The sequence below is a fragment of the Esox lucius genome, chromosome 4 (assembly GCF_011004845.1).
Source record: "Esox lucius isolate fEsoLuc1 chromosome 4, fEsoLuc1.pri, whole genome shotgun sequence".
Taxonomy (NCBI): Eukaryota; Metazoa; Chordata; class Actinopteri; order Esociformes; family Esocidae; genus Esox; species Esox lucius.
The window spans coordinates 4446242-4468670 of record NC_047572.1 but is presented as its reverse complement, the minus strand read 5'-3'; the positions used below and the strand labels follow the sequence as shown (position 1 = coordinate 4468670).

Here is a 22429-nt window from a genome sequence, read left to right as displayed (position 1 = left end):
TGCTCTCTGCTGCTGTGCCCGGGGAGAAAGACTCATAAAATTCCATTAAACACAACATGCACGACGGAGACATATTTATGAGCGCCATTTATTTTAATCACAATTCTTTGGGAAAGCTTTTAAATGCAATTTGGTTTATTGTGTAGATCTCTGGGCTGTCATCCTTTGGTGTCTCCTTATTGTGGGAAGAGTATATGGGAAAGAGACATCAACACTGTCTGGCCGTTACCTCTGGGGAAAGGTGCTTTTATCAGTGTCATTATTAAATCACATGAATTCTTGCAGTGGGTAGCATTTGGTTGTATTTACTCTTCTAGTGCTGAACTGACCCTAACATGGATTTGCATCTCTATTGTGAAGGCATAACCAGGCAAGTGGAACAGCCTGAACTTGACTCTGTCCGACTGGTGGTGTGAAAAGCCCAATATTATAACTTTAGGGTTGGGGTTAATTATGAAAATGTATTATATTCAAATGTTTTCTTGTTGAAAAGCATTAAAAACTATTTCTATTTTATTGTACTTCCTGTATGGACTAGAACTGAAATTAAATTTACCCACATCCTAAATAACCCAGGAAGCCATAATAGGCTAATAAATAACAAATATTTATTCCAATTGTTGTGATTGCTCAGGGAGGCTTGTAAAATCTCTACTAGCATAGGAGGCCTTTATTATATGGATAGACACACATGGACAATAGCATGAGATGACTTGACAATTATTATCCATTATATGCTCACTGACAATGACTCCATTACACTGTAGTGCTAGTACAGTAGATATACAGTGGATATAAAAAGTCTACACACCCCTGTTAAAATGCCAGGTGTTTGTGATGCAAAAGAATGAGACAAACATAAATTATGTCAGAACTTTTTCCACTTTTAATGTGACCTATAACGTGAACAATTCAATTGAGAAGCAAACTGAAATCTTTGAGGGGGAAGAATAAAAAATAAAAAACTCACAATAACCTGGTTGCATAAGTGAACACCCTTAAACTAATACTTTGTTGAAGCACCTTTTGATTTTATTACAGCACTCAGTCTTTTTGGGTAGGAGTCTATTAGGATGGCATATCTTGACGTGACAATATTTGCCTACTCTTCTTTGCAAAAGCGCTCCAAATCTGTCAGATTGAGAGGACATCTCCTGTGCACAGCCCTCTTCAGATCACCCCATAGGTGTTCAATTTTATTCAGGTCTGGGCTCTGGCTGGACCATTCCAAAACGTTAAACTTCTTCTGGTGAAGCCATGCTTTTGTGGATTTGGATGTAAGCTTTGGGTTGTTGTCGTGCTGAAAGGTGAACTTCCTCTTCATCTTCAGCTTTCTAATGGACGCCTGAAGATTTTGTGCCAAAATTGCCTGGTATTTGTAATTTGTAACTTTCTACCCTTCTCCTGACTGATATCTTTCAACAATGAGATCCCTCTGATGCTTTGAAAGCTCTCTGCGGACCATGGCTTTTGCTCTGAGATCCAACTAAGAAAATGTCAGGAAAATCCTACAAGAAATGCTGAACTTTATTTGTGATTATTCAGAGTCTCTTTAAATGATGGCAGGTGTGTAATGACTTCTATTTAACATGAGTTTGGATATGATTGGTTAATTCTGAACACAGCCACATCCCCAGTTATAAGAGGGTGCACACTTATGCAACCAGGTTTTTGTAAGGTTTTCATTTTTCCCCCTTGAAGATTTCAGTTTGTTTTTCAATTGTATTGTTCACATTACAGGTCACATTAAAAGTGGAAAAAGTTCTGATATGATTAATCTTTGTCTCATTCTTTTACATCACAAAAACCTGGCATTTTAACAGGGGTGTGTAGACTTTTTATATCCACTGTACAGTGGATAGATTGTGCTGTGCCTGTCAGAAAAGTTCCAAAATACTGAAGCTCAGCTCCCCCGCCAGCAAAAAGATAAGGAGATTTGTATCTGTGGGTGGAAAACGGGATATGTTTAATTTAGTAACATGACTGCTGCTGGACAGTTTATTCCTTTCATCTTAAACCAAGAGCTCAATCCAATCAAACCTGTGCTGCAGTATTAATGCCAAAGCTGTTTTTCTCATGGTCAAGTTCACTCTGATCTTGGGTACTATATAAACCCTAACACTACTACCATGGCATTCTACTCCTTTTCAGAATTAGAAGTGTGTGAGAACGCTATTAATATAGTTAATACACATAGATGGAACCCTACTGCCTTCATAGCTCACAACATTTGATCTTGGCATTTTGGTCAAAAATAATTCCCTATATAAGACATTCATGGCATTTGAAAAGCAGGCCTTGATTGCTACACAAATATAATGTATTTCTAAATTTTTCTTTGAAGTTGGAGTCGCCTAGCTGGCAAAACTTTTGTTGCATCAAGTTGATGAGTCTTAACAGTGTTGCTAGCTGCCAAGCTAATGTCATCCGTTCAGCCCTCACACATTTCCTGGTTGAATGAGCAGTGTGGTAAAAGTCTCAGCAAGCATGCCTATGGGGAAGGCTTGCTGTGATCTTTAACTCTCCTGAACTCATTGAGAGTTGTTGTTATAAGACAGGGCCATAGATACAACTGAATATCTAAAACTGTGAAGAGTGAAAGGGGGTTAAAATCAGGGGCAAAGTATAATCAAAATTCATTACAATAGAAAATTATAAATACAAGATGCATAAACATGGACAAATTTCAAAAACTACACAACCCTATTAGTCATCTCCAAAATATGGAGAAACTGAAAAATAATAAAAAGCTATGGAATGGTAAGAGAAATTGAATAGAATGGGCCAAAGAAGGAACCAAAAGGGCAGGGTATGTCTTCAGTTCCTCCTCAATTGACCTTGGTGTGTGTGTGTGTGTATATACATATATATATATATAAGTATGTCTGTGTGTGTGTGTGTGTGTGTGTGTGTGTGTATGTATATATATATCCTCTATGCTTAACTGATAAGCCATTCATGGTTTTATTCGTTGTCTATTTTTTTTGTCTCTACAATTTTAGCCTATGATAGACATACCAAAGCTTTGAAAAATTAACCAAAAATGTTATCAACAAATGTATGTCATAACAATGCAAATAATCCAAATACTTGGGGCATACTTCAAACCTCGTTGTTTTTAGAAACAACATCAAAGAATAATAACATAATTATTACTATTAAATACCACCCTGATGGTGTATTTCTAGCGTTGACATCTATTGATTGTTTATTTTGCGCGCAGTGGCAACACAGGCCTTGAAAGACAATCTAACTAGCCAAATCGATACTAATTTTCGATATGAAAGCTAAACTAATCCTCATAACCCAAATTCAGGAATTGTAATGCCTACCTGAGCTTATTCCATAACTGCAATCTGGAGATTCGTGGTTGAGCGCGGCTCGTCCAGGCGAATACGTGGGGTCCTGGCGCACCGCTGTGTTGCTTCCGACCTTCCGCTGGATGCCAAGTGATGCTGCCGCGACACTCCCCACTGTTGCTGAGGTAGATGTCGCGACTCTGCTGCTGGGCCTGTTATCGCACGGGAAACGCTGTTGCAGCTGCGGTGTATGTTGATGGCTGCTGCTGCTTATGACGAGGGAGGTTTGGTGGAGCTGCTGCTGCCGCTGATACGGATGGTGATTGAGATTATGAGGGTATTGATATCCGCCACCGTCTCCCAGCAGCGGCATGTCAACCATTGTAGGTCTGTCGAACCGCGCCTTTGCCGTTGACCGCTTATTCGGGAAGATCTTGAGGCTGCTGTAAGGACCCCGCTCCTGTCGGCACATCTTCGGGGCGCAGAGCCCCTCGTCGGCAGGTTGCATTTCCCCCTCCATCACTGCAAGTTGACGCTCTTACCGCGTCCTTGTGTAGCCTGGTTATCCCTTTACTCACTGTCTCGCTGTCTGGCTCAGCTTTTCCCCAGTAGCCTATTGCTCACTGTAATATTCAGAGGGTGGGCTAATTTACTGACAAGCCACAGCTCCAATCCCCAGACGGGGGCGCCGCGTCGAAAAGGGATTGTGCCAAGGGGGAAATGCAGGCGGGACCTACACACCCTGCTGTCTGTGCACGGTGCCTCTAATAGCCTATATGAAAATACAAAGCTTTCAAGCAAAATTATATCGATGAAATTAGAGCGGCCATTTTGGCTCTGAGACATGCCAGGTAAATATAGAATACTTCACCTCGTATGACAATTGCTTAAAATAACCACAAGCTCCCTCTCAAAAACAACAGCACTGAATAAAATAGCCTTATAGTGTTTGTGTTTAGTTACCAAAATGTATAGAAATACATCTACACATCAAATACAGTATTATTATCAAATACAGTATTATTATCAAATACAGTAGTGCGATGCCATTGATTTGTTCATAGCCTATGCAGTCCATAACATTTTGACTTATTCACTAATAAACGTTATTATAGCCTAGGCCTACTACCGACAGATAAACAACGCGTGGAATTAGCTCACGCTACAAAGAAAACGTGGATCACTGCTGTTTTTCTAAGCAGTTAATGAGCTAACCTATGGAAATAATTGAAAAAGGAGCAATAATTGGATTTGAAGTGGGAAACTTATGAAGACCACAATCGCGCCACACAATACACGTTTAGATATACCTGAGTGAGTTACTAAGGTGACGATCTTACACAGCAAACAATGGAAAATTATAACCACAACATTCCCTATACAAGTTATTCTGAGTAATGAAGAGTAAGCTACCAGACTAATTATTAAACCCTCACTTGCCCGTATACAAAGAGTTAATAGAAAATAATGGTCAGCTTTTGTGCTATTGAACATCAAATATTGAAAATAGTGGGCTACATTGCAAATCTTTCGGTACTATAATAACTACAAACGAAATGGCCGATAATGATTATGAGAACGTAGAAAATTGAGGTACCACATCAGTTTGCTATACAGTCCGCATGGGGACGCAAAAGCGCCCTTTCCATCATGAATGCGCACGTTTGGTGGTCAAATGGTACGAGTGCGCGCCTACTAAGTGGATCACAAAAAGATACAGATTTCAAATGAGTTTGGATACTAGACGGCCGTAGCCTCAACAACACAACGTCTTCGCGGGTCTGAACTTGTACAAGGATTAATACATGCGGAATACATGTTCCTAAGGATTGCAGTGAAAACTACACAAGTTTGGGTAAAGTTCATATACACTTGGTTCAAATGTCTGTTGCCTTCGCAATAATTACATTTTAAGATGGGACTGATTCCATCATTGATCTGGACAACCGAGAGTGTTCAATTCAAGCTTCCTTTACACCTGTGACCTGACACTGGACCGTCTTTGTTTGAGGCGTTAATCGGCTATGCCAATGGATGGCAATGCAAACATGACAATAGTATTCCCATGGTTGAGTTTAACCATAAAAATATGACAATGAATACGTATTAAACAGCTGGGGATTCACCCGTGGATGTTTTTCCAAATTGCATTCAACATGCGAGTGTGTTACATGTAAAGACAACAACGCAAGAGTTAAGGAATTGCGCGTAGCCCACTGGGCTTTCAAATAAGGTGCTGTGGGGATGGCGCGCCTGCTGAACTGCCTCTTGCTGGGGTACCTGACCTGGTATCTACGGATATCAGACGCACAAGGGGAGTATTGCCATGGGTGGCTGGATAGTAATGGAAATTACCACGAGGGCTTTCAGTGTCCGGAGGATTTCGACACCCTGGACGCTACAGTTTGCTGCGGGTCTTGCTCCCTGCGGTATTGTTGCGCGGCCGTGGATGCGCGATTGGATCAGGGAAGCTGTACCAACGACAGAGAACTGGAGAACACTGAGTTTGCAGCCCGTAAGTTAAAACTACCCTACCAAAACAGGGACGATCATTTGTCGCACAATTCATCTCAATCTAAAGTATTAAGACTGTTGTTGTCAATTTTTTTTAAATAGATTAAAATTAATCGAAATAAGCTTCTATTTTCAACGCTTTGAACAATTTGTGTCAATCAAATGACTGCCACCATCAATATCAATCTTTTAAAGTCAGTCAGAGATAGGCACATTTATTTTTAAAACGCTTTTGTCTTCAATTTGTTTAAGCATATAGCATACGTTTTATATTAAGCTAAATTATAACCTACACATTGATAATCCTTCTTGATTTCAGAAGCCAAAAATATATATTTGTTAGGACAAATATATGGCAGGTATATAATATATAATATAAAATAATCATTTAATACAAATGGGTCGATCATTATTGCTAGAATCTCATTCAAATTTATGTATTTACATAAACATTAGTTATTTCTATTGAGTTACAAAAATGTAATACCCCAACCAAGACACAGAAGTCACAAAACACTTATATTTACGCAGATTTTAAACTTCTTAAGGTAAGCATATGCAAATAGGTTTTTAGCATGTAGGGCACCTTTATGTTTTTTGGCTTGGCTTAATCTGACCTCAGGTTAGGTAGATTGTTATCGCCCAATAGAAAAAAGGAAACTAAAATTGGCATGCGACACCTGAAGCAAAGACCTGGGAAGTGTCAGCCCACATTCCGTGCGTTACACGATATGCAAAAGAAAAACATTACGTGAAAAGCAAGCATAGGCAACCCAAGCCCTATAAATAGAAACATTTCATTGGGATCCTCATTATGCAGCATTGTTATTAAACAAAAATGCTAATTATTATTATTCGCTCTGCTACCTTTATTTATATTGTGACCTTATTATAAAATTCCTTTCTAGTTTAGTAAATAATTTCTACTGCTGTTTCTATGTCGCAAGGGAACCAGCAAGTAGGCTATTTTCATAGAATGTGTAGTAGGGGTTATCTGAAAAGGTTATTAACGGAACCATTCTTAGTCATTTCAATTCCAGTTTGTATTTCACTTGTGGAAGATTTTATAAAATGTTTTACTAATTTCACCGAATCTCATGTATTCAAGGGATTCGACTTGAGCCGTCAATACAGTATCTTTTTAGTGAAAACAAATAGGGACTACACGTCAAAACGTCCCTGCGTTTGCCAATTAGCATTTTAATCTGGCTAATCTGGCTAATCTGATTTAGATCAAAATTGGACTTTTAATATACATTAAAAAGTCTTTAGACATAAACGCTTATGTTCAATTCTTTCAACAACTAACGTAGAAATGGCAATTTGTCCAATTCAGGCCTAAAATAATAAATATTAATTGACTCAACTATAGCCTACCAAGAAACATACAATCTGACACAATTTATAGGGCTATTATACTTTTGGTCAACTGCATGTCACAATTTATAATTTGATTATATAATAGAGCTTGCACTCCCTTAATGGTTAGAAAAAGGCCACTTATTTACCCCTGAACATTTTGTTGGATTTTGTTTTACATTATCTGTGCTGGTTATTGTGCACCCAAATATTCTGAAATCTCCTCAATGAAGTGTTCATTCAAAGCATTCAAAGGATTATAAATTAAATAAAACGTAAATGGATACAGTATATAGAGCAAAAGTTAGGTTCCAAAATATATATATTTTTCTTTTGGAAAAGTGTATGGGGAAAATAAATGGCTGTTCTACTTCTTGACAGAGAATCATGGAAAGAGAGGGCGGAGCATGTGGGCCCGATTCACCCACGAGAAATCAGTAAATCAAGTCTATGTACTGAAAAATCATTGACTTTGACTTCTATGTTAAGCAATGATGTAGAAGCAGACAAACTGGTCCCCCCAAGAATAAGAACACTGCGAAAAATATATGTTCCCCTCTCAATATCAAACTCAGTTTGATTCACATGTGTTTGGGTATGATTATACAGTAGCAAAATGTATTTTTTTGCAGCAACTGCTTTTCATAATAATCCTCAGTATGAACTTTATATTCTCACACTGTAGCCTAATTCTATATTAAAACATTTATTTGAAAGAGGGATTGCCTCTGACAATGTAATCAACGCACTTCCAGTATGACAACTTAAACTGACAACTAGACACATTTAGCTGGAACCAAGTAACCACAATGAAACAGTGTATTGTGGGTTAATCTAAGTAGATTGAGTTTATTAAAGGTAGGAACGTAACTAATTGTTGCATTTCACTGTTGTTTTCTAATGTGGATGTTTTCAATTAATCTGGTGTAATTTGGGATTCTGTAGAAAAACAGAAAGAGAACATATGCAACAGCAAAATGGAATCCTGCATGTTTGTACACTTTTGCAATATAATTATCTCAAGCTTTGTCCATTGATTCCAAATGGAGTACAGTATATACTACTGTTCTTCTTATCATTCCTGTTAATTAATAAGTTGATCCTTCCTTTAAGGTTTCCTTAAGGTAAACACAGGTCTGTATGTACTTGGATAAGTGAAAGAAATTTTACTATCCTGTAACTTCACACACACAACCACTATTGAGGTCTGTGATTACTTAAAACATGGTGAAACAACACAATTAACACTCTTAACCAGAGCAACATACAGGGGTAATTGGGTTTAAGTGCCTTGGCAAACCACAGTTTTTTTTCATCTTGTTGGCACTGGGAACTAAACTGCCAACCTTTCGCTTACTGACCCGACTAACCTCATCCGTCCCCTTCCCACAGAGCCCATCTATGTGCCGTTCCTGATGGTGGGCTCAATCTTCGTGGCTTTTGTAGTAGTGGGCTCCCTGGTTGCAGTCTACTGCTGCACCTGCCTGCGGCCTAAGCAGCCCACCCCGCAGCCCATCCGCTTCTCCCTGCGCAGCTGTCAGGGAGAGACCATCCCGATGATCCTGACCACCGCGCCGCCTAGTCTCCGCACCCCGTCGCGCCAGTCCAGCACAGCCACCACCAGCTCCAGTTCAGCCGGCGGCAGCAGCTCGGTGCGCCGCTTCTCCCTCGGAGGTCAGGGGCAGCAGCAGCACGGTGGGTCAGTGGCGGCATCATCCTCTGCGCCCCAGCCCCTGTTGCCCCCACCTCCGCCCCCCCCATACACATCCCCAGCCCCCTGCACGCCAGGCGGCCGACAGCACTCCTCCGGCCACCCTCATGGCCAGCTCCAACAGCACCCCCACCCGGCCCAGGGAACGGGCTTCCTGCTGCCTCAGCAGTACTTCTTCCCCCTGCAGCCGGAGCCATTCCCCGGGGCCAAGGGCTTTGCCGACTTTGGACAAAGCTGACGGGGCACTTCCTGGATATGAGGAGGGGGACTAAAGGAGCACATTGTGGGACATGAGTGGAGTCTGGTCCATTAGGAAGCAAATAGGGACTACTTGAGTCTTGGAGTTTGTTTTATTCTGGCAAACGCTTTAAAACCATGCTAAACATGACTCCAGTGTGCTGTGTCGGACAGACCCCCAGTCATAGGACTGGCCTGGTGCACTGTGCATCAGTTGGCCTGTTGAATGGAAACTAGGAAACAGGATGATGAGACGGGGATCAAGATAAACCACAGTAACACCTCCTAGTTGAGCCGAGTATGTTTCTTGGTCATTGTTTTCAATGGTATGCACTTTTTTATATTAATTTCTACATAAACAAGATTCTCTGTAATCCTATTCTGTTGCTGTACACAATTTAGTTATTTTTATCGCCGAAACCTCTGTGCCCAAATAACATTCTTATAAAGTGTTTTGCATATTTTATTGCAAGCTGTTGGACATCTAATACAAGGCAATCAACGGATCATTTTGACAATCGCAAGCCCCCTCTAAAACAGAGGAAGAATTGACACCAGTACTGTGCAGTGTTGGGAACACGGTCATATAACACAGGGGCGACCAGGGCACACTTAGGCTTGCTTATTATGAAAATATTTTGTTTCATGGATTAATACAATGAAGATACATATAATATCTCAGCAACAATTACAGATTACAGCTACATTTCTAGGATAAACCATCTAAACAATTCAACAGAAAGTAGCAGAATTTAAATATTAAAGTTAACCAGATTATTGTAACAGGTTCCAAGGTTAAATGTAACACAGTCTTGGTCAAATTTAGTAATTTAGACATTTTCAAAATTTGAAGTACAGCGCCGACCATAAGAATTTGGACATTGACACAAGTGTTGTTTATGCTCTGTGCTCATGCATATTTGATTTGAAATTATTAAGTGGTTAAAGTTCATACTGTCAGCTTTCATTTGAGAGTATTTACATTCATGAACCTTGAACCATGTAGTATTTAAAACTCTATACATAATCTCTGCATTATTATGGGACCAAAAATAATTGGAAAACAAATCATTCATAATTTGTCATATTCATTATTAGGTTGCAAATCATTTGCATTTGATGATTGCCGGAAGTCTGCAACCCATAGACATAACAATGCCCTGGGTATCTTCACTGGTGATAATCTGCCAGGCAATTGACTTGTCAAAAAGAAAAAGAACATTTTGGCACTGAAGAATTCCTTGGTTGCTTTAGCCGTATGCTTGGGATCATTGTCCAGCTACCCAGTTTTGTTGGATCTGAGCACACAATATGTTTCTGTACACTCAAGTTCCAGTGATAGCAATACGTTCCCAAAACATAAGCGCTCCACCTTATTTCACAGAAAATTTGGTATTTTTCTACTGAAATCCACAGGCTCCTTTTATTATTTTTAGGCCATCGTGTTTTTGAGGCCAAATTAGCCAGTTCAGCCAGGAAACCCAAGCGGTAATTGCCCAGTGACCCTTCATTTGATGTCGGATAGCTCCCTATCACAATATCATTTTTCATTCCGGTATATTTATTCGTCAGGTTAGTCTGATATGCTGATGGTCATAGTAGCATGCAGGTGCAAATCCATCCACCTCTCTGCCTCCAGCTATTTGTTTCTGTTTCCTTTTGTGATAAGATAAGTACTAGGTACCTTGCTCATTGCCTATGGAGATTGCTATTAATAATATTACAATATAATTGTTGGTAATATAGTTTACATGATCATATAATGGCAGTGAGTTTCCCCAGAGACGAAGAACCTAATGCCAAGACATTGTATGTACTTTACATATGTCCCCAATAAATGGTTTATTTACTAACTATCTAAAAAAACTAGCGTTTTTGGTCTGAACTAGTGTTTTTGGACCAATAAGACTATCCTCTGTAATTTGGTTGGTGATGTCTTCTGCGAATGGTAGAGGCTGAAAAATACATGCTTACTTTTTTAAATTACGGTGAGCATTCTCTGGTAATCCACTGTAGAAGTCTACCTTGGTCTGCCAAGTCATTTGCACTTGCTGAGCTAACCAGTGCTTCCCCCTTATTTTGTTATGCTTAATGTTTTTATTGATTCATTCTGATTTACTTGCATTATAATGGTCAGATTGACTTGATTTTACACTTCTTTTGTCCTTGTGTTGTCAGACAACAGAAACCGACTCCAAATTCAAAACCTAGAATCAAGACTAAACATTGACAGCTTTCTTGTGCATGTACTAATGAAGCAAAAACACACAGTCACTTATCCAAATACTTTTGGTCCGCTTAAAACAGTGGGACTATGTAAAAAACATGTACTGTAGGCATTTCTAAATGGTTAATCCGATTTATATGAAAATGTCCTCAAATGAAAGCGGGCGGTCTGTAACCCCAATGTCAATGTATAATGTATATTCCAAAGTGCTAGGGTTGAAGAGACAAAATAACACAACTTGTGTCACTGTCCAAATACATATGGACTGAACTGTATGTTGATCAGCATTAAAATATAATATATACATACACACAGATTGAACAAAATTATAAACACAACACTTTTGTTTTTGCCCCCATTTATCTTGAGATGAACACAAAATACCTATTTCTCTCAAATATTGTTCACAAATCTGTCTAAATCTGTGTTAGTGAGCACTTCTCATTTGCCGAGATAATCCATCCACCTCACAGGTGTGGCATATCAAAATGCTGATTAGACAGCATGATTATTGCACACGTATTTGGCTGGCCACAATAAAAGGCCACTCTAATATGTGCAGTTTCACTGTATTGGGGGTGTCTGGGGGGGGTCCGAAAACCAGTCAGTATCTGGTGTGACCACCATTTGCCTCACGCAGTGCAACACATCTCCTTCAAATAGAGTTGATCAGGTTGTTGATTGTGGCCTGTAGAATGTTGGTCCACTCTGCTTCAATGGTTGTGTGAAGTTGCTGGATATTGGCAGGACCTGGAACACGCTGTCGTATAGGCCAATCCAGAGAATCCCAAACATGCTCAATGGGTGACACGTCTGGTGAGTATGCTGGCCATGCAAGAACTGGGAGGTTTTCAGCTTCCAGGAATTGTGTACAGATCCTTGCAACTTGGGGCCGTGCATTATCATGCTGCAACATGAGGTGATGGTCGTGGATGAATGGCACAACAATGGGCCTCAGTATCTCATCATGGTATCTCTGTGCATTCAAAATGCCATCAATAAAATGCACCTGTGTTTGTTGTCCATAACACACCCCTGCCCATACCATAACCCCACCGCCACCATGGGCCACTCAATCCACATTGTTGACATCAGCAAACCGCTCACCCACACGACCCCATACACACTGTCTGCCATCTGCCCTGTACAGTGAAAACCGGGATTCATCCATGAAGTGAATACCTCTCCAAGGTGCCAGATGCCATCGAATGTGGGCTTTTGCCCACTCAAGTCGGTTACGACGACAAACTGCAGTCAGGTCAAGACCCCAATGAGGACGACGAGCATGCAGATGAGCTTCCCTGAGACGGTTTCTGACAGTTTGTGCAGAAATTCTTTGGTTATGCAAACTCATTGTTGCAGCAGCTGTCCGGGTGGCTGGTCTCAGACGATCTTGGAGGTGAAGATGCTGGATGTGGAGATCCTTGCGGTTGTGAGGCCGGTTGGATATACTGCCAAATTCTCTGAAATACCTTTGGTAGAGAAATTAACATTCAATTCACGGGCAACAGCTTTGGTGGGCATTCCTGCAGTCAGCATGCCAATTGCACGCTCCCTTAAAACTTGTGACATCTGTGGCATTGTGCCGTGTGATGGAACTGCACATTGTAGAGTGGCCTTTTATTGTGGCCAGCCTAAGGCACACCTGTGCAAAAATCATGCTGTCTAATCAGCATCTTGATATGCCACACCTGTGAGGTGGATGGATTATCTCGGCAAAGGAGAAGTGCTCATTAACACAGATTTAGACAGATTTGTGAACAATATTTGAGAGAAATAGGCCTTTTGTGTACATAGAGAAAGTCTTAGATCTTTGAGTTCAGCTCATGATAAAAGGGGGAAAAAACTAAAGTGTTGCATTTATAATTTTGTTCATTGTATATACATTTATATTTTATACTTGTCAGACAGACCAAAAACAGAGCATCCCAATTGTCAGACACCCATGAAGGTAGTAATACATAATGTTGTACAAGATCTTCAGTTTCTTGGCAATTTCTCAGCTTTCATTTCTCAGAACAAGAATAGACCGACGGGTTTCAGAAGAAAGTACTTTGTTTCTGGACATTTCCAGCCTGTAATCGAACCCACAAACGCTCCAGATACTCAACAAGTCCAAAGAAAGACTGTTTAATTTTCTTCTTTAATCTGCACAACAGTTTTCAGCTGTGCTAACATAATTGCACAAGGTTTTTTAATGATCAATTAGCCTTTGAAAATTATAAAAATGGTTAGACAAACACAACGTGCCATTGGAACGCAAGTGATGGTTGCTGATAATGGGCCTCTGAATGCCTATGTAGATATTCCATTAAATCACCCGTTTCCAGCTACAATAGCAATTTTTCAACATTAATATTTCTACACTATATTTCTGATCAATATGTTTTTTTTTTATGGACAAAAAAACTTGCTTTTCTTTTGTAACAAGGACATTTCTAAGTGACCCCAAACTTTTGAACGTTAGTGGATGCCTGTGCCACAGAAATCAATAAAATTTCATTTGAACCAACTCTAAAGTCTAGTCATTTATCATGTGGTCAGGTTAGCGTACTATCTTTCCATGGAATACTACCAATAGAAGTACATTGAAAATGTGAAAAACTCCTCAGATTATCTGTATTTAAAAAAATTAAACATAACCTGCCCCTTCATAATCCAATAATGGTTGGTTGAGAATTCACTTTATTGGTTAATAGTTATTCTGTGTAGTACTACAAGTACGAGTGTGTTGCAACGAATTCCTTTATGTTGTCAAAGTCACAATCCTGAGTTTGTTCTTCTACTTCCACCCAGCTGCAGCATCCACATTTGATTTATTCATTCATACTGTGGAGATGCAAAGATATTCACCAATCTGAAAGCCACACTGAGCCCTGACTGACAGAAACTACAAACAATTACAGGAGTCCCCCTTTCCACAGCCAAAAACCAGTTGAAGTTCATGGGCATTTGTTGCCTGCCACTTACTCTTATGCCAGACTACACATGAGGAATGTGACAGTGAGATTGGTCATTGTCAATGTTCAATGAGCATGGCACGGCCATGGCGGTAAAAACAACTAGTCCCAGAAATTGGAAGAGTTTTGGGTTGCACAAGCAGGTACAATATATGGCAAAAGTTCACAAAGGCTTCTCCTGTTCCCTAGTCAATTAAGTGTGAAACAGACAAAGCAATGTCCCATTATAGCAGGAAGATGGTATAGTTCATAGAGACTTAAAGTCAAAATGACAACAACATATGAGAGCTTAGGCTCTCGATAACCCATCATTAAAAACACAGACATTCATTCAATTAAAATTGAAACATAACAGAGGCATACCACTGTTAAGATATTTATGTCTTAGTTTCTTTTTTCAATGTTCTTTCTGTAGAAGACCTCTGGTTTTTAAAAACACTTGAACCCATATTTTAGATGTTCCATATCATACAGCAATCTGCAATGCGGCATATTTCACTGATTTATTTTGAAAGGTAAACTGGTTACAGTAAAGAATGTGAACACTTCAGCTTGCTGGAGAAAAGATGGCTTTTTTTAAGACGCCAAAAGAGAAACAATATTTCCCAGTAGAACAGATTACTGGACAGATCACACAAGTTAATCTAAGTTGGTTATGGGATACTGTTATGATAGGGGAAATGTATCAATAACACAGACTAATTATTGTAATTACAGTGGATGGGATATCCTACCGCACGTCTGTCTGTCACGCTTGGAAGGGACTGATGTTTTCCATGAGTCTCCACTGACTTCCTGTTTAGGTTCTCAATGCTCTTCATGTCCTGTTTGCTGCCACACACACAGGCATAGCATTACATGGTGTAAAAAAATATATATATAAAAAAGGAATAAAATGCCTGCCTTCCCTCACTTTTTCAAGACAGTTTTCAAGTCTGAAATGAAGGATGATGTCTGTGGGATTTCTTTCCTATAGTATAGAGTGCACTTTAAATTTTTTGACCAGGTAACTTGACTGGGAATACATTCTCATTTATAGCAATCTGAGGAGTAGTTACTGGAAGCTGGGGATGATAAGGTGACGTGGATGGTTTGATAGCCAGGTTGGATTTAGCTTTGACACCAGGGTTAACAAACCATCTTTCACGGTCAGTGCCACAGGATCTACCAGATAACTGTTAAACATCCTCCGTACCACAGTACTATACTGTACACAGGGAAATATACCCAAATAACTGCCCTGAAGCACTGGGATCGCATTTGAATCAGAGGATAGTGTCTCTTATAGGCTGTCCAACGCCTCTTCCAAGAAACGTCTGCGTCTTGCATCGAGGTAGCAACCTGGACTGGCCCTGCTTAAATAAAGAGGTAAGCTAGCAAGAAGATGCAGTGGTATGCTGCTGGATCAAAAGTAATAGAGCACATATGGAATAGTGTGCCATTTGTTATGCAAGCATGACAGACAACACATACATTAGTAAAATGGTAGAATATTCTATTTCTGTAATGGCCAGAGAAGACTAAAGCGATTGGTTTCCATGTCTGCAAAGTTTATTTCAGTAGAAGTCCTTTATGGCAGTAAAAGACAGAACATCTAAAAGTTTGCAGTCCCAACATGCAGAACATTCATTAAACAACAGATGTGAAAAGGAGATATTGAAACAAACTGAAAAGTGCATTTTTTCCCCCTGTAAAGTGACCAACACTTTAAAGAGACCAATTAAAGTAGTAAGACAAAACACTAAACCAAATGTTTTCAAATCCATTCATGCAGCCTACATCTTTCACAGACAACGGTAATCTTCTGAAAAAGGCAACAGTTCAAGCCTTCCTGGACTGCTTTCTCATCAGACTCACATTCAGCATTTTGGAATTGTAACAGCAGTTGACAACTAACCCAGTTTGAAGCACAAAAGCATAGTATAACTAATACATTGTTTTCCACCAATACGCTAAAACTAGGAAAACATATAAAGGTTTACTTTAGAGATACACGGCATAATATAACAAAAAAATAACATGTTACAAACATGTACACCCAGATAGATACACTGAAACCAATAACCAGATAATACCAACATATCCACAACTGGAAAGAGTGCATTGTGAGACATCTCCTGTGAAGCAAGAGCCTTAGTGTGGGAGCCCAGGACCTCCCGGGGCTGAGCCTAAAGTCTGGCCTCACACAGAGGGCCATGCAGCTGCAGACAGTACACTATCAATATACCTGGAGTCGTGCAGACAACGAGAGAGACAAAGAGCAAGCGGCTCCACACACACACACACACATACACAATCAATCAATCAATCGCCCCACAGACCCTGTTACACACATGCATACACACACATGGGCCCACACAAACACACAAAGGAGACCTGAGATTCCAAGGGCTCCCAGTCTGGCACAAAGGACACAGACATGCGTACGTATAAGTAGCCCACAAAGAAGAGGTTACACACACATATACGCACACGTGCACATGCAGACAACAAATTAAAGCGCACACACACACACACACACTCGGTCTGGAAACTGATCTCCCATAGGGAGAGAACAAACACAGAGTAAATAAATTAAGCATAACAATATTAATAATAACAACGAGACATTAAGAAAGCTATTTAGTCATTCTATCCTTTTAGCATTCTTTTGTTTGTTTGAGAAGAAAAAATAAACACATACAAAAAAATAATACAGACAATTCATTACAAAGCCGGTCGATGCAAAATTCCTTCTCCAATATAAAAATACAAATTCACAAAATAACTATAGAGACAAAGACGTTTTCGATACTGTGTGAAATTTCCTGGCAAATGTTATATCTCCCTTAAGCTAATGGCACTTATGTTCCAAAGATGAACTTTCCGTTCAAACACTTGGTAGAAAGTAACAATGGAACCTAGATTTTTATACTATATGTGCCACAATTGTTACCACAGTGTGAACACAATTACAATACAGGGGTAAAACAATGAGCTCACCTTACCAATCTGGGTGCTAGAGCACTGTTCTAATATAGCTAGCTAAAATACCTTCCGTTTTTTATCAGGGATAAAGTCTAGTTAGGCACCATTGTGATTGTTGCAGCCGAGTAATGTGTGGAATGAAATTACTTGTTAAGAGCAATTGAACTGCTGTGTGAATAGTTTTTTGGAAATTTGACTAAGTTGCAGGATGATGTCATGAAAAAAAAAAGCAATTCACACACAATAACTATGCACCACTTAAATAAAGAAAAACATTTTAAAGATAAACAAGTATGGCTGAAGGCATGAACAAATGTAAGGCCTTATTTTACAGAAGATCATATGTGCAAAATTAAAAAAAGAAGTCTGGTCTGAAGTGGTCCATTCAGTGATGGAATAGACATATGCCTTGTTGAGAATTATTCCATTGAAGCTAAAGCCTAATTGACAGAAATGTCAACTGCTCTGTGGCAGTCTGCATTTACAAGCACAAAATGAAAAGAAACTATATATTTCAATTAAAAGAAGTGAATTGTCACCAATTTTACAACGGTACACTTTATTAAAATTGACATTAAGAGGTGACACCATTCCATTGGACTGAGCTAGAACAATGATAAACTTCAGATCACAGACTTGGCAAAAAAACTAACCAAAAAAACAAGACAATGCTGATGTCTGCTGGACACAACTACAGCATAGTGAATACTTTCCAACACATTTGTTCCTGTTTTTTACTCTCCCTTTTTGAAGTACAAGACATCCCTCTTTCCTTTTCATTATTCTGTCAGAAAAATCCAGAGGAATAAGGGGCTAGGTTTGTCCGGAAAACGTTCTGGACTGGGTTGAATTGGCGGCCGGAAACAGCGTTTCACCACTCGCTGGTCCGCTGTTTGGTGGTGTCGTATGCCCGGATGACCTCTGACTGCGAGACCACCCCGTTCTCGTCCTGAGAAAAGGCATAGCCATCTGCAACCAGGACCGAGGGGAAAATAATGGCAAAATGTAATAGCAACCAAACAAAGCTCAAAAGCAAACCATGTGTAAACAGAAGAAAACTCAAACTAATCTTAATTGAATAATAAGAAAAAACCCAAAAACTGTACAATGCAAGTGACTGAAAGTATTTGTCCTGTTACCTGACACGTACTCTACGTCTATCAGAGTTATTTTCCTAACCATTACCTTTGACCCCCTAACTCACCTTTGGGTCTCAAATGACACGGTCACTATCTGCAGGCCAGCAGAGAAGTTCAAAAGGCCCCGGTGAGAGGAGTGCATTATGGGAATAATTTTTTCATGTTTAAGTTACGTAATATCACTGTCCACCACTCACACAGGGCACAGCAGACTGGGAAGAGAGGCGAAAACCTTGTTCACACTGCTGAGCTGAACCTGACCAAGCCAAGGTGTACTAAGCTGGCCTGGTTGTGCATTCCACAGGAGATGCTGGAAGCGCTTAAAAGGACAATATGGTTCGGGTCGGCACAATACTGTGAAAAGGACAAAGGTGGGATTTCTAAAAGGGGTCAAGAGTATGGGTTTTCTACAGGTTAGAAGGTCTAAATAAAATGGGTCACATGAGAATGATCCCGTCCCCACCTATGAGACAAAACCAAAAAAATAATCAGAAAAAGAAACACAAACAAACAACTGACCAAACAGAAATAGAAAGAAATTAAATCCATCAAAAAAACAAATCAAACTAACTCCATTCATGCCGTCTCACAGGTTGAATTGGATTAGATATGAGGCTAATCTCTGCTCAGATTTTAGTTGCTGAGCAGACTCCTTGCTCAACGGCATTTCCTCACTAGTCAGACTAGGGATCCAAACCAGCTACCAACTACTCTCAACCACTAGGCCATCCACTTCTCTAGTTAAACCGTAGTCACAATTTGGACCTCTATTCCTGTGTTTAGAGGGCTGCTTTTGTGGGCCCCTCACCAAAAAGTGTGTGTGACAAGGGAACAAGCAGTCATTGGAGGAGGCAGTGGGGCTGTTTTAATGTTCCTTATCACAGGGTTAACGACAGGATTATGCATGTGGACTTCCTGCACCTGGCTAATGTGGAACATGTGCATCGAATTATGAAGAGCGCTGGGATCGACTGAGCATTAGCACTTCTCCAACACCGTGCCTGGGCTTCAAGTCCGCAGGGCCCTGGTTTAAAGCAGCGCACAATATAGGAAATAGGGCTCTGGCCAAAAGCAGTGCAATATAAAGGGATAATCCAAAGTGTGAAGCTTTGTATCTGCGTGGTAACTACACTCATTTGGATGAGCCTGGGTCTGGACCATAGCTGCTACCTTTCTCGAAGAGGAAAGTGTGAGGGCTTTCCATTGGGTCAGTATGTGAGTTAAATGCAGGGTTTTAAATGTGTGTGCGGGACTTACGGAGCAGGTTCTGCTGCATGGAATCTGATCGGTAAAGACTGACTGTGCTCTTCTTGAAGACATTCTTCAGCAGCTGAGCCCTCTCCGTCAGACTGCAAAGAAACACACACACACACACGGAGAGTGACAGTGTATTAGGGGTCAACCGATATGTTTTTTTCAGGGCCGATTCCGATACCGATTATTAGTGATCAAGGAAACCAATGATCTATATTTGGGGCCAATATATAGGTCCAGTCAAAAATGATTTTTTACTGTCAACATTTTAAGTACTAGAAAACAGAACAATTGAAACATTATATTTTGAAGAATAAAGTGCAGGGAGCTGAGGTAAAAAAGTGCAAGTCACCTGAGGTAAGGTTTTGATGGTAGCCTTTTTCCCGCTTTTGCGAACAACATAGTGGTCAACTACAGCAGAATATGTAAAATGCTCCTTGAGTCCTGGACAGTTAACTTTTTAGAAAATTTGGTTACACTGTATTTTCAGAGTCTCAATCGATTGATGCTCTACAGATAGTTGTCCCAGTGGTGTCGTTAGCCCTGGGCGTCCGGTGCTATAGCCCCAGATCTTTTCTGAATAGCCCCGGATCTCAAATTGACCAAAATAAATTATAATAAAGAAATAGCCCCTGATCTATTCATCTACAATTCCGATTGCGCAAGTTGGTTACAAGTAAGCAGATTTTTTATACAACTACAAAAGTAATAACTAGTTTGGAGATTTTGACATTGTACCGTTTTGACATTGTCAATTTATTGTCTACTGTACTTTCACAGGCTTTGGCTAGTTAGCTGAAATAACTTTTGTCTGAAGAGAAGTAGCAATTTGCCGGGGCAACTGAGGACATGATGTCTGATATGGAGACTGACCCCGGTGGATTGTTGGTTTCCTTTCGTAGCTGGTGCTCTGCTGAGTTTGAGTACCTGATCAAATCAGCTGACGAATGAAGGAGAGACAACCGCTCTTATGGGGAGCCCTACCCTGGACACCTGATATTTCAGAACACTTTAAGAGAAGAGAAGCTGTGGTTTACCGGGCAACTGGGGACATGATGCTTGGTGTGGATACTGGATTTTTGGTTTTCTGATCAAATTAGCTGACCGGCGAAGGTCACTTGAACTGGACTGATTTACACACACACACACTCAAGTCTCAATTGATGCTACCAGATACTCTACCTTATATAGTTTTTAGTATATTTATTAGGGTGTAGTTATTTTGTTGTGCATTACTTAAAATGTTTAGCCTTTCTATTGGTGCATTGCTGTGAGGTTAGTATTTTGTAAAGGTTTTATTCACATTGACAATTTATTTCTATTTTTACTCCTCAAAATCTATACATTATTCCAAACTTTTGGCCGTCAGTGTCCTTTTGAGAACTTTCTATTTTTGTATTGCAGTGTGGGAATCTGCAAGCAAGCATTTCCACTTTAAACGTAGCTATTTGCACTGTTTAATTACATTGCTGTTTTTAGTAATGTGTCCCAATATCTATTTGATTTGAATTAATATATGTAACATATTTTCTTGTAACCCTGTTAAATTGTATGTATACTTTAAAGAATGTTCTGTTCCTGCATCGCTGTGAGGGTACATACAAGCATTTTCTTGTCAAACTTATTTACACTACTTTGAAAATTCTATCTGTTTATTTATACACATTCATTGTGAAATACTGTATTTGCACTTAAAAAATAAAAGCATTTTACTGGTATACGCTGTGGCTGAATAAACATGGGGGGATTGAAAAGGGGGAGTATGGGGTAACACAGAGTGTGCACGTGGGGTAACACTCACGTTCATGTAGGTGGCCAGTATAGTGAAGTGCAAATGGTAGGAAACAGAATTTCCTCACAACAGAGGTGAAATCTTGAACGTTAATGTAGCAAAGGTGATGTTACTTCTGCTAAACCTAGCTACCATCATGTAAAAACATTAAAATACGGGTGATATATTAATTGTCACCATACTAAGAACGTTAGATATCTAGGTGCATTCGCACTGACATTGTTACACAAAAATATCACTGCATAAATAAACTGAAACGTTTGCTTTAGCCATCTTTGACTGCAACAAAGAGCATTAGGCAGAAACTTTTGTGTATCAGATGTGGCTGATTTATCATGTTAGTCTTATTAAACAGAGGTCCAGAAAAATCGCATTCTAAAGTCTGCTTTTCTGCTAGTAGGCTACACCAAAACATTAGTTAAGGTATTTTAGGTGGAGTAACTTTAGTCCACAGAAACATTTAACTGGTTATTGTCATAATAGGAAAAGATCATAATGAGGGTAATGTCAGTTGCAACTTGTAAGATTTTTGGGATGTTTATAGCCATGTCAGCATTCTTTACCTCTCGTCTCAGCCATGCATCTCTCTGATAATTCTGCAGGTGGGACATTGAGCAATACAAGCAGAAACCTTTCAGAGAGATGGGGCTGCCAGAGAAGCGCATTTAAAACTAAGAATTTTATTGGCAGTTATATCAGACCAATGAACGATTACGATTATTGTAAAAAGTCAGAATATTGGATCCAAATATCGGCCAGGCTGATAATCGGTCTACCCCTACAGTGTATGAGTGCCCAGTTGAGCCCTTCAGTCAGACTTAACCCTTCAATACATCAATTCCTTTCTCTCCCAGGACAGTTCTCTACAGGCACAGAGAAGCCAGACCAACCAACTGTACTTCTTTCTTCGTAAAGACTATACTGTGTGTGAGTACATGTGTGTGGGAATCCTACAGAGACAAAGAGAGAG

At 39.8% G+C, this 22429-nt stretch overlaps 3 protein-coding genes across 12 annotated transcripts in view; 1 reads left to right on the top strand and 2 right to left on the bottom strand.

Moving 5' to 3' along the window:
• The window catches only part of LOC105028287 (BEN domain-containing protein 4), a 35257-nt gene extending 31136 nt beyond the window's left edge, over positions 1–4121 (bottom strand). For all 3 annotated transcript variants that reach the window (XR_004575707.1, XM_034291886.1, XM_029119558.2), the window contains exon 1: positions 3333–4121. Coding sequence is in view for 2 of the 3 variants with exons in the window: in XM_034291886.1 (XP_034147777.1) it covers positions 3333–3819 (487 nt within the window). In the remaining variant the exon portion in view is untranslated. The remainder of the gene's footprint in view (positions 1–3332) is intronic.
• Positions 4122–5020: 899 nt separating this feature from the next.
• Positions 5021–9494, top strand: shisa3 (shisa family member 3). The gene is made up of 2 exons (XM_010900905.5): positions 5021–5814; positions 8565–9494. Exons 1-2 carry the CDS (start codon positions 5544–5546, stop codon positions 9119–9121), a joined length of 828 nt encoding a protein of 275 aa, XP_010899207.1. The 5' UTR covers positions 5021–5543; the 3' UTR covers positions 9122–9494.
• A 6346-nt stretch (positions 9495–15840) lies between these two features.
• Positions 15841–22429, bottom strand: part of atp8a1 (ATPase phospholipid transporting 8A1) — a 231901-nt gene continuing 225312 nt past the window's right edge. For 4 of the 8 annotated variants that reach the window (XR_004575679.1, XR_004575681.1, XR_004575680.1 and 1 more), the window contains 3 exons: positions 19671–19762; positions 18479–18767; positions 18131–18243 (listed from right to left, as the gene is read on the bottom strand). Coding sequence is in view for 4 of the 8 variants with exons in the window: in XM_013132813.3 (XP_012988267.2) it covers positions 18146–18243; positions 19671–19762 (190 nt within the window). In the remaining 4 variants the exon portion in view is untranslated. Of the gene's footprint in view, positions 18244–18478; positions 18877–19670; positions 19763–22429 lie in introns of those variants that run through there. The other 4 variants (XM_013132813.3, XM_013132816.3, XM_034291711.1 and 1 more) reach the window with 2 other exon arrangements.

Coding starts and splice junctions, on each gene's coding strand:
- shisa3 (XM_010900905.5), top strand. CDS start 5,544: ATGGCGCGCCTGCTGAACTGCCTCTTGCTGGGGTACCTGACCTGGTAT. Junction 5,815..8,564: donor GAACACTGAGTTTGCAGCCC/GTAAGTTAAAAC, acceptor CCCTTCCCACAG/AGCCCATCTATGTGCCGTTC.